This window comes from Vicugna pacos, chromosome 17, assembly GCF_048564905.1.
Source record: "Vicugna pacos chromosome 17, VicPac4, whole genome shotgun sequence".
Lineage (NCBI taxonomy): Eukaryota > Metazoa > Chordata > Mammalia > Artiodactyla > Camelidae > Vicugna > Vicugna pacos.
In genome coordinates this window covers 26,728,549-26,741,049 of record NC_133003.1, presented here as the reverse complement: position 1 = coordinate 26,741,049, position 12,501 = coordinate 26,728,549, and the positions used below count along the sequence as shown (strand labels likewise).

At 35.7% G+C, this 12,501-nt stretch overlaps 1 protein-coding gene across 6 annotated transcripts in view; it reads left to right on the top strand.

The window, feature by feature from the left end:
* Positions 1 to 12,501, top strand: part of ERC2 (ELKS/RAB6-interacting/CAST family member 2) — an 874,625-nt gene that overhangs the window by 411,768 nt on the left and 450,356 nt on the right. For all 6 annotated transcript variants that reach the window (XM_072941512.1, XM_072941513.1, XM_072941511.1 and 3 more), the window contains exon 13: positions 6,112 to 6,305. In XM_072941512.1, the coding sequence (XP_072797613.1) occupies positions 6,112 to 6,305 (194 nt within the window). The remainder of the gene's footprint in view (positions 1 to 6,111; positions 6,306 to 12,501) is intronic.

Sequence of the window (12,501 nt, the reverse complement as noted above, 5' to 3'; positions counted from 1 at the left end):
ATTATCTTCAGATGAGTTCTTTTCTTCCCTTAGTTCTTAATTCTAGACAAATAATACGTTTTTTCATCAATCTCCAATACCTTCTTTACTGTAGTCCTAAAGGTTATTGTGCCCAGAGATGATACCAGAGGTCTCTTATAAATTTTTAATAAGTCTTTAGACCTTCTGGGTCCTAAATTTAGTGCTTCATTTAGTACCTGCATTACTGCAAGGCAAATGCTTGACTTACTTGGGGGCAGCTTTGCTACTGACCAAGACATACTTGAGACCCTTCTGATGTTCCTACATGAGTCCCCCCTGCCTAATCACTATCCATTGAAACGCCATCTCTTCTGCAAATGCATCTTTTGCAAGGCTCACATTTTACATAAGAATTTACAAGAAAAAGACTAAGCATTTTTCCAGTACAGAGTGGGAGAAAATATCTTATAAATGTTCAGTGAGGTCTTCCTGATTTATATGTCATCATATTTGCAAACTCAGGGACTTGGTGGGCTGAATTATAAATGTTTTCACAGTCCTTGTCTGGGTACAATGGTTCCTTTTTATGATTTTTTTAGCCTATTTCAGAAAATTATTTGGTTTACTCATAGACTAGCTCCCCTGACACAATGGAAAATTACAATTATTTAAGAGATAATTCAGGGCATACACATAGCATGTACAAACACATGTACATACACAAACACACACATCTTACATTTAACTCAGGCTTTCAGTAACTGAAGAACTCAAGTTATATTTGAAATAACACTGAAGACTTGAAGTCTCATGTTTTGTAATTGACTATCCAGATAATTACTCAGTTCTCTACATTTCTAATTTTAGGAAATTCCATAATTAAAAGGTATTAGATTAATAATTGTTTGTTTCAAGTGTCTTAAAAAGTATTAAAGTTATAGTTGGTTCTTTTTATTTTGTGCATGTGGAATTTAAGAAAAGTTATTTTGGACATTTGTTTATGTTTATTTAAAGATACCCTTTTTCTTTCATCTATGACATGAAATTTGTTTTTTATAATAGTTGTTATAATATGCAAATGATGAATATTCTGGTTGTAGTTAGCTGAAATTGTGAAAGAATAACTTCCTTTTGAACTAAGTAATATAAGATTCAAAGATACATCATTATTAGTTTCCAGATGTATTACTTACACTCAGCTATTATATTTAGTATTAATTAATTGGATTTAAAGTAAAATTTAAGTTTTGTAATATGTTAGAGTTCTGTAATCACCATAAGATTTTATTTTAAAGAGTAATATTTTGTTCATAATTCAGAATCATGCAAAGATTGGAGCTTCTTTTAGAAGACTGAAATCAAATATAATGTTTCCAATAGTTTATATACCGTTTTGCTGTTAAGATATGAAAGGACCGTTAAAGTGCTGTTAACAGATACTAAACCCCCAAAGTGCTGCAATGAAGCATCATGTTTTTACAGTGCATAAATTTAGCAAATTGTTGCAAAAGCCGTAAGTAGCATGGAAGAAAAGTCCTCAGATTCATTATTTAGTGTTCTTGTTGCACTTTATGGTCATGACTAATCATTTGTTAATTTTGAGAGAAATGGTTTTTTTAATTAAAATTGTTAGGGCCCATTTCAAAGAGAGAGTGCTATTTTACATTATAATTGAATATTCCCTGCCTAGTTTCACAGCAGGTTTCTGGACTAAAGTTAATGCTTTCCTTTCTAGGCACTTGGAATGACGAACTAACATTTTATTGAAAATAATCAATGACTAACTCTCATAAGAGGAGTATAAATAAACTTGTGATTTGTCATATTGATACTGTCACTCCCTGGTTTGGTTTTAGCCACTTTTTGCTTTTAGCTTTTATTTAGATATAGTATTAGTCTGAAATTTTGCCTTATTTTCTGAAATAGTTCTAAATTCTTTCATTAAAATAACCACTAAGTATTGTTATGTATGTCTTGTCCTAAGTGACGACTAGATTTCTCTTTTGTGCTTGATTCAGGCTTTCAAAACCAGTTCACATCAAAATGCCAGCTTGCTCACATCAGTGAGGCTCCAAACTTTGTTTTGATTATTCTCATTTGTGGAGAAATTTTCTTACATATGGAAACACAAGAAATTTAATTGGGGGACCCTCAAATTTTACTGATCTAATATGTAGTAGAGACATTTTTTAAATATTCTTTTCTCAATTTTGTGTTTTTATAAGGTGCTTGAGAGTTGCTCTGAAAGTTACCAGAAATATTTTGAAGCAGAAGTAGATGCCTGATATTTTTAAAAAAAAAAACGAGTTGCTTTTAAATTGACATGTCAAATCGGAAAAATTAAATCTCTACATTAGGGAAAGAAGTGCTCATTGATATTCCTTTGGTTTTAATGACTGGTGTATGGCTTTGAAAGTGACAATGTGTTTTGCTATATTTATGATAAGTAAGTTCTGAAACCATTAAAAGAAAATCCATACCAACCTGCAGTTGTCAAGACCTAAATTCCTGCCTAGTGAATGAAGTTGATCTGCCTTAGATAAATGGAATGGGCAGTTGCTTCCTGATCTTATAGGGGAGCTCATTTCAAACCAAGGGGAAGTACTTGTTGTACATTTTCCGTCTAAATCTTGAATAGGTCAGAGTGCCATGATAGGAATTTGCTCAGATAGTGATTTATTCAAATATATTTATCGTGTTTTTGCAGTGTCTAAAGTACATTAGGCTCAAATCTGTTATCTACTTTTGTTCCACATCAGGAGCTGCCAGTCCAGATTAAAGAATCCATGTTATAATTTGAAAAGGCAAGAGTACTGCCTAAATGCAAATAAAGTACTTCCTTCACTCCATTTTTAGAAAAGGCTCTGGCCTTGCAACTTTGAAGGCAGCATTGGCTTTATAAGCTCAATTTCCTCTTGCATTTCTTTAGTATAGTATCTGCCCTATGTCTGTAGATCACAGTATAACACAATCATGTTATACTGCTTAACAATTTCAGTTTATCCTCTGAAAAGTTGTGAATCATGCTGAGTACAGTGGGTTACCTGCAGTATCTTTTATAAATTCCGTGGAGACTGTTGCCTCCACAACTTAGGTTGGATGGAGGACTGACCATTCTTTAGTCATGTGAAACTCTCTCTTCTTTTGGGTCTTCACATGGACCCTAGTGATGACCCAGAAGCAGCTGTTACTACCCCATTTCTAAATGAGAAATTCTTATAGCTTTCTATTGACTTAAAATATTTTAAATGATACCTGTTTACACCTTTATTTAATAACCTTTCCATGAATTCTGGGACCAATATTGAAGGTGGTTTGACATAAATTATTTTGCCCAGAAATCAGTAGATACTTTTATGGAGATGAATAGAGATGAATAGATGTATTTAACTCAAAGATATTATTGAAGTTGTCTATTCCTTTTAAGAGGAAGAATCATTAGCACCCACACATTATCTAACAGACACCAGCCCAGCTATAAACTTGGTTATGGTCTTTATTTTAATAACATGATCCAGCTGTAGCATCACATGAGGTCAGCGGTGGTCTAGATTCAGAGTTGCTTTTTCCTAGGCTTTCTGTACTTCTAAATATCTTGTGAGTCCCTAAACCATACTCACTTGCTAGGTTTAAAAGACTACCAACCCATCTAATTTTACCCCATGTTGAAAATTGGCCTTGGTTAGTCTTCTTTTCAAGGAGCTAAAATAAGGATTGTGCTCACGTACCTATAACCAGCAGACTACTTTCTCTGTAAACCTAACAGGGAGGCTTCTCTAAGGCTTATGTAGTATATTGTCAAAAATTAAATAAACCTATTAACTTAGCTGTATAACAAGCCCCACTGATGGGATGCATATTATAAAATAATAATCCCAATAAAACCACAAATGAATAGTATACCTTCCCCACGTTTGTCATTTTGTAGTTTTCATTGTCCTTAGAGAAGCTTATTCATTTGCCCATAGTCATAAGACACAGGGCTAGATTTAGAATCTAAGTCTTGCAACTAGTAATCCTGTACCCATTTATTAAAAATTGTAATAATAATAATCTTAAGAATGAAAACAACCAAAATAAACACAGCAGCTAACTGCTAGCTCTTTTTGAGTCTTCAAATCTGAGTCAAAAAAGGAATTTTAACTCATCAGAAATAAACATTTATTCATTTTTTGAGTGTTTCTAGCTGTTTATTACTCAGATCCATAATTCTTTTTTAAAAATCTCAATGTCACTGGTTGTGTAGTTTGAGAAAAGTGCCATGAAAAGGGTTTAGCTGCCATAAAGTGATGATAATATAGTATGAAAGGGAAAGAGATTTAACATGAAATTTTTGTTTTCTTTTTCTTAGTAATCTAAAAACTATATATTTTAAGTGCTTTTCTGTTATAAGAGTAATGAGTTTATTATTATCGCAAATAGAAGTAGTTATATGGAGTATTTTCTTTTAAAATAGAATATCTACTCTACATTTTAAGTGGGGGATTAACAAATTTTAATATTCATTACTTCAATTTAAAATAAAATTATTAGATGAATAAACTCCTAAAAGCATGTTAGCTCAGAATTCTCTTTCAGATTATCTTAATTATAAAAACTCACTAATCTATTTTAATGAAATTCAGTATACATATTAAATAAATAAAAATAAATGTTTTCTGAGAAACATTGATGAAGAGGGTGCCTGATAGTGTGTTGAACTGATGCATTTTTTTCTAAGTTCCTTTACGTAGTTGATTTATTTTTTGAATAAGAAAATCTTAGATTAAAGATTGTGAAAACAAATTATTCTGCATCTATCCTCATGCTTAAATAATATGTTACATGCAAAAATATCCTAAAAATGATTATTTTGTCATAAATAAGAAATTTATTTTTATTTATACTAATTTTTGAATTTTCTTCTACTAAATCATTGCAAAGACTGTCAGCCTTCTAACAGTAGTATTAGTATTAATTTTCTAACCATGCATGATTCATTTGACCCCACAGTAGCTATAGCTTGCTTGCCTTGTTTTTTCCCTGAAAATTTTTTTTAAAAAGTGTATAAAAGCACAATAGACATCTGTTCTACATAGCAAGACAGCAGGACAATTTAAGTCCTAATAAATTGTTAACATTTTATTATTTCACATGTGGATTTTGGAGATACATACATGTATGACCTCTCTAAACTTTCTATGTTGAATGTGCACTGTTGTTAAACTACTTGTTTTTTCCCTGCCTGCTCTTTGAAGAAGTCAATTAGGAATAATGGGAAACAAGGGGTAGGCAAAACATTGCAGTGCAGTGTTATTTCCATCTGTCATGGAATATTTCAGCCAAAAGTTTGTTTTGGGAAAAAAAAAAGCCATAACACACTGTCACACTCACAAAACCACAAATACTTTGGCTGCAAATTATTCTGCAGTGTTGTTGCTGTGTTGTTGCCTGTGTCTGTTCTCCTGTGTAAAGCTGCCTCCGCCCCCAACCCATGCATGTGTTTGCTGATTCTCATCTGTGTGCTTGTTCATGAACCGGCTCATCCTCCTCCTTCAGGTTAATTTAATCAAAAGAACAAGAATTTATGGGTATGACTGTTAGCTGGAAAGCCCTTCTGTGTTTTCAAGCCTTTCTTTCATTCTGCATCTTTTGCTGAAATTTCTCAGTGGGATGAAATGTTCAATAATCAGTCAGCCAGTTTCTTATGTGTTACTTGGTTTTACATATGCCCTTGATGGTTGTTGGAGAAATAATTTGATATTGTTTTATCTCAGTTTCTGTGTATTAGAAAAGGAAGCTGTTACTGTGAATCACTTCCTTAACTGTGAGGAGTTGAATTGTGTTAGTTCTGCTAGCCAAACACCAGGAATAAAGACATTGCTGTCTCTATATCCCCCATTTCTTAGTGGGGAAAAGAGTAAAAAGTAGCATCATGTAACGAAACAAAATACCAACAATAGAAGAAATTCCCCTAAAAATCAGAATTGTTCTAAGGTAGCTGAAATGTGTGAGTTTTCCATTTTGCCTTTTAACTGACAGTATACCCATAATTCTTGATAGTTATTATTTTTTATCTCCAAAGTTAATTTCTGGGCCATTGGTGGACTGCACTATCTATTGTTCTAAATTGTTGTCTTAACTACATTCTTTAAAAATGTAATGTTGAAGGCTCATAATGTTGAAGATGACTCCAGGATGAACCCAGAGTTTGCAGACCGAATAAAACAGCTTGATAAAGAGGCATCTTATTACCGTGATGAGTGTGGCAAGGCTCAAGCAGAAGTCGACCGGTTGCTGGAGATCCTCAAGGAGGTGGAGAATGAAAAGAATGACAAGGACAAGAAGATTGCAGAACTTGAGAGGTAAATTTTGCAGTCATATTGTGAATTGTCTATAGGGAGTGAACATTGATTGCTTAGTTGCCCATCTCAGGTTATGGTGGATTTGGAATGCACATTCATATTTCAAGGTAGAAACAAGTTATGTATGAGGAATATGGCTTGTTAGGGATGATGATGTGTTTCTGTGGGATGCCCAGAAGTCAATTGGCTTATCTTTTGAGGGCTACGTATATCCTCCGTGTTTAATAATGGTCAACTTTCTTTGAGTGATATCCATGGTCTAGCATTTGTGCCAGTAAACCATGTCAGAGATTAAGGCTTTACCTGAAACCTCAGTTTTTTTCTCATCAAAGACAAACATTTATGCTGTCGGTTTGTTTTTAAGCACAGAATATGAAAGAATATGTTTGGGAATTTATTCAAGACAGGGGAAAGGGAAAGGAGCTTATGTTCTTTGGATGTCTTTCAGGACACCACAACAAATACATCTTGGGATTTATCTTTTAAGAGGACCTTATGCCATTTGGTAAATAAATATGTTTGAATAGTGTCCTAAGGCAGGCCAAGCTGATAGCAAATTCTGTCTAAAAACAAAGAGGGTTATATTGGATTCCAGAGTAGTTAGATTTTCAGATAAATCATATCCATATTGTATTTATGTATAGTGTAGACTCTAAAAATAAGCTTTCTTTCAATGCTTCATATAAGGAAAGAGTTTCTGAATAATCTTACATAACTCTATTACTTCTGAGGATTTCTCATTGGTTCAGCAATACGGTAGAATTTGTCTTTCCTAGATTCAGTCCATATGGAAGAGATCAGCAAATTTTAAATAAATCAGTGAATGTTTTCTAGCTCTGATCAAGACACTTGTGAGGCCCTAAAGGACTTCAGGACATATGTAGAATAGCTTTCTGTGGTCTTACAGAAAGATCATGAACTTGAGCTACAGAAAGACCTGGATTCAGATTTTGCCTCTGCTTCATGCCAGCTGTGTTACCTTGAATCTCTTTGGAAGTGAATCTCTTTACAACCTATTAAAATGTATCACATTTTACAAGTACCAGTTCCAAGTGTAATGTGGGATGTAATACAATTATATTATTAAGAACAGCTGAATACTAAAACAAACAAATTATCAATATTATGTTACTCTGCATTAAATGGATAGGTTAATTCTCAATAAAATTTCATTTTCAAAAATAGTAGTTAATACATCTAAACTCCGAAACAATTATTTCATTCAAAAATCTTAGCATTAGATTGATTCTTATTCAGTGTGACCAACTTTAGAAATTAAATCAAGATTTTTTTCCATAAGAGCAGTGTATAAATTAAAATCCTTAAGGATTTTATTTTAATTTTAAAGTGTGGGAATGTTATACCAGTCTACTGGGTCTTAAAAATACTGTTAATTTTAGACATATCTATCTGGCTATTTTGGAACAATTAGACTTAAATTTTTTTTCTAAAAAAGCTAGTATGAAATCACAGGGAAGTTATGATCATGTCTCTTTTATTGCTGAGAAAATTGAGACCCTGAAAGGTTGAATGACCCTTTGGAAATTGGTCCTGTGATCAGAAAGAAACAAAATTTTAGGTTTCTTTACTTCTTGTCCACTGCTCTGAGAAGTGACTCATAGAAAGGATGCCCTAGATAATATTACTGATAGTAATAATAATAATAATAATAATAATAATAATAATAATAATGTCATGTATATTTTACATACACAGTATATCAGGTCCTCTGCCAAGCACTTGACTTCCAATACTGTATACCATTTAATCTTACCCACAACACAGAAAGTCTCATTATCGTCATTTTATAGATGACAAAACTATGACTAACAGATTAAGTCACTCCTCAATGTTGCACAATTTATAAGAATCAAAGTTGAGATTTGAACCCAGGTCTGGCAGATGAGTGACTGAGAACAGTCCCATCCAACAATGGGCCAGAAGGAAGAACCTAGTCCAGTAGCACTCAACAGTCACATAGCTGGCAGAGAGGCATCGCTACTGGGCCACAGGAGATCTGCCTCATTTTTATTAGCTTTCATGATGGAAAACAATGTGCCCCACATTTAGAAAGCATATTTTTTCTGCACTAAACCAGCTCTGTAGAACTGTAATTGAGAATGAGGATCAGCTACTATAAATATTTGCATAAAATAGCATAATTGTCTAGTTGGACAAAGAGGTCTTAACTGGACACTATTGCCATTAAATCATCAAGAATATTCACATTTTTATTTCCTCAATATGGAATGCATTAAAACAACAGTGATTTTATAGGCATTTATCTTTATGTACTTTCTGCACATTTTCTTTATCTCTGCCTTTGCCTCTCCTTAAAGCTGATGCCTCCCAAGCACTGTAATTCATAAAATGTGCAGTGGGACTTGACTCTGTCCCAGTTCCCTGCCTGCCTGTGTCTTGAGTCCAGCAGCAGAGCATAGTCTGGGAAATGTCTGAGCCCGAGCCCCAGCCCAACCAAGACCCAGAAGGAGGTGGGGGTGGAGATCAAGATGGGAAGTTTCTTGGGAAAAGGAGAGCTCAGCCTTGGCCTGCCTTTAGAAGCATTATCTACTGGGCTACATATGTATTCTAACCAAAACATCTTCCTCAAGTTGTCAGGCAGCCCTTCTCAAATTGGGCAGTATCTCCATTTGCTGGCTCAAAGTACAAAATTCATACCTCATAATGTTAGGAACTAAAGATTTCTTAGCAATGTGACATATATCTCCATTTTGGAGTCATGGAGGAGTGTTTGCAATTAAGTTTGTGATTTTGAAAACCAGAAAATTGAACTTGAAATAAATTTGTGGTCTCTGGTCTGTAATGTGACTTACCAGAGTGAAAAGACAGTTTGTTTGTTTTTTTTAAAGCAGCTAGTGTTCTAAAATATTCTCAAGGGGGTATTGCCAGCATGGCGGAGTAGAAGGACGCATAGCTAATTCTATCCCATGAATACACCAAAAATTACACCTACAAACCAAACAGTTCACACAGAATACCTATTGAACTTTGGCAGAATATCTCTTACTTCATAAATACAAGGAGATTCCTCACAAAAATGGGTAGGAGAAAGAAAAACAAAGAAAAAGGAAATGAGTGCAGGACCTGACCCTCAGGGAGGTAGTGGCGAATGAGGAACAGCACCCTCACTCTAGGATGCCCCCTCTCCAGCAAGGAGGTCAGTGGGGACAGAAAGGAAGATTCCAAGGCTTGGAGGAGAAGACAGTAGCTGCTTGGCACACACAACTGAGAGAGACCAACACAGAAGGTTCTTGCAATACCCAGCCCAAGATGTGAGCCATAGGGGGCAGGCCAGGACTGCTGGAGCTTGGGCTTCTGCATATGAGCCCCGGGAAAGGACTGGGGCTGACTGAGCAGAGGCAGCCTCAGAGAGCTAGAGTGTAGTGTGGGCTGTGGCTGGGAGTATGTGCAGAACAGAACAGCGTGGCACCCTCATTAAAAGTATTACTGCTGTGTGTGTGTGATGGGAAGGGTGCAACACGGTGGGGCCATAGCCACCATCTCTACTAGCCCAGGGGGCATTGCTTAGCACCACTGTTGGTGCACATTCTTGCAAGAAGAGGCAAGGATCAGATGTAGCCTTCTTCTCAGCTTCCTCTGGAGGGACACAATCCCTGATGCATGGCTCCCTGGAAGAGGTAGGACTGAAACCTGAATCCATACCCAGGGGTCCTGCAACTTCACAGGTGGAACCAAAATTTGGTTCTAGTCCTAGGCAGCAGTGGCACATTTGCTCTGCTGATGACTTTGTGGACCTGCGCTTCTAAAACAGACAGGTTTGACATTAACACTGGGCCTGCATACCATAGATGGACATGGGTATGGAGTCTATGCTGACCCTGTAGCACGCCATGGATGCAGGGGTGTGACTGCAAGCTAGAACTACAGTGGGTTCTAGTGCCTGATGTCCCCAGATCTGCATTGGTGACTGTGTGGGTGCAAAACATGGGGGACACCAAAAGGGGCTGCAGACATTCCTGTGGCTGAGGTGGGGACAAGGGCAGCATCAACAAAGTGTACTTTTTAAGCCCCCATAACAAGTGACAGGCAACACCACAGTGGGCTTACTGGGGGACATCTCCTGTGAAGTAATACTCTGCAGCTCCTCTTCTGGCAGAAGAACTCCAAACCCACCTACCACACACCTCAGTTCAGAAACAGGTCTGGAAGCCTCTATTCCAACAACGGGAGCAGACCCAGCCCATGTCAGGGCTGTGACAGAACAAAAAGGAGGCTCTGCTTAACAACCAGGGCAGGCTCTGAACACCACAACACCAACCACATCCCCATTAAAGGAATAACAGCCAATACACATGGAAGAAAGACATGACAAAGATCCATACTAAAAACAGCCTTCACAACAAAGTAATGAGATTTGCACAGTCTACACAGAAATGCCCCAACTTAAAAAAAAATACCCTTCAAGACCACAGTAGATAACTGATACTCCTAAATCCATAGAGTCAGAGAAATATAAGTAAAATAAAGAAGCAGAGGAACCACTCCCAGTTAAGAGAATAAGAGAATCCCCTGAAAGAACAAACAATGAAATAGACCCCAACAGTTTACTAGAACATGACTTCAAAAAGGGGTTGATAAAAGCACTGAAAGAAATGAGAGACTATCAATAGAAATGCAGAATACTATTAAAAGGAAATAGAAACTATAAAGAAGAGCCAATTAAAATTAGAAAACTCAATTGCTAAGATAAAAGCCAAGCTAAAGGCAGTCAAAGGCAGACTAGATAATGCAGAAGAACAAATAAGTGACTTAGAAGACAGGATAACAGAAATCACCCAATCAGAACAGCAGACAAAAGCAAATGAAAACCAATGAAAACAATATAAGGGACCTATGGGATAATATAAAGCATGCTAATCTATGCATGATATGGGTCCCAGAAGGAGGAGAAAGAGAAAAGGGGATAGAAAATGTATCTGAAGAAATCATGATTGAAAACATTCCAAACCTATAGAAGGAAACAGATATCCATGGATAGGAAGAACAGAGGGTCCCAAACAAGAAGAACCCGAATAGACCTACACAAGATGTATGATAATTAAGTTAAAATGAAAAGATTTTAAAGGCAGCAAGACAAAAACAAAGAGTTAGAAGTTGTCAATAAAAGAGGACATCAAAATCATAAAAGGTGGGAGAGGGGAGCAGGAAAATGCACATTTTCTTTTCATTCTTCTTAGAAACAGATATAATAATGGGTTAACATACTTGAAAAACAGGGTAACCACAAATCAAAAGCATACACTAGAGTCACAAAAATGAAAAAGAAACCAAGGTAATACAAAAGGAAATTATCAAACCACAAAAAGAAAAAGAAAGGAACAAAGAAGAAATACCAAAACAACTGGAAAACAAAGTTTAAAATAGCAATAAACACACATGTATCAATAATTACTATAAATGTCAATGGACTAAATACTCCAATCAAAAGACATAGAGTGGCCAATTGGATAATAAAACAAGAGCCTATAATATGCTGCCCACAAGAGACCCACTTTAGGGTGAAGGACACACATAGATTGAAAGTGAAATGATGGAAAAAGATTTCATGCAAATGGAAATTACGAGAAAATGGAATAGCAATACTCATATCAGACAAAATAGACTTTCATACAAAGGCCATAAAGAAAGACACTATATAATGATCAAAGGAGCAATAGAAGAAGATACTACATTTGTTAACGTATATCCACCCAATATAGGAGCACCTAGATATATAAAACAAAATCTAACAGACATAAAGGGAGAAATTGATGGCAACACAATAAAAGTAGGAGACTTTAACACCCTACTAGTATCATTGGACAGATCTTCCAGACAGAACATCAGTAAGGCAATGAAAATACTAAATGACATAATAGAGCGGTTGGACATGGTTGATAGTTTTAGGACATTACATCCTCCTAAAATATAATATACTTTCTTTTCAAGTGTGCATGGAACATTCTCTAGGATGGACCACATACTTGGACACAAAGGAAGCCTCAACAAATATAAGAGAATAGAAATTATTTCAAGCATCATTTCTGACGACAATGTCATGATACTAGAAATCAACCAGAGAAAAATGAACAAGAAAAAAATGACTGCATGGAGACTAAACAACATGCTACTAAAAAAACCAATGAGTCAGTGATGAAATCAAGGAAGAAATTTA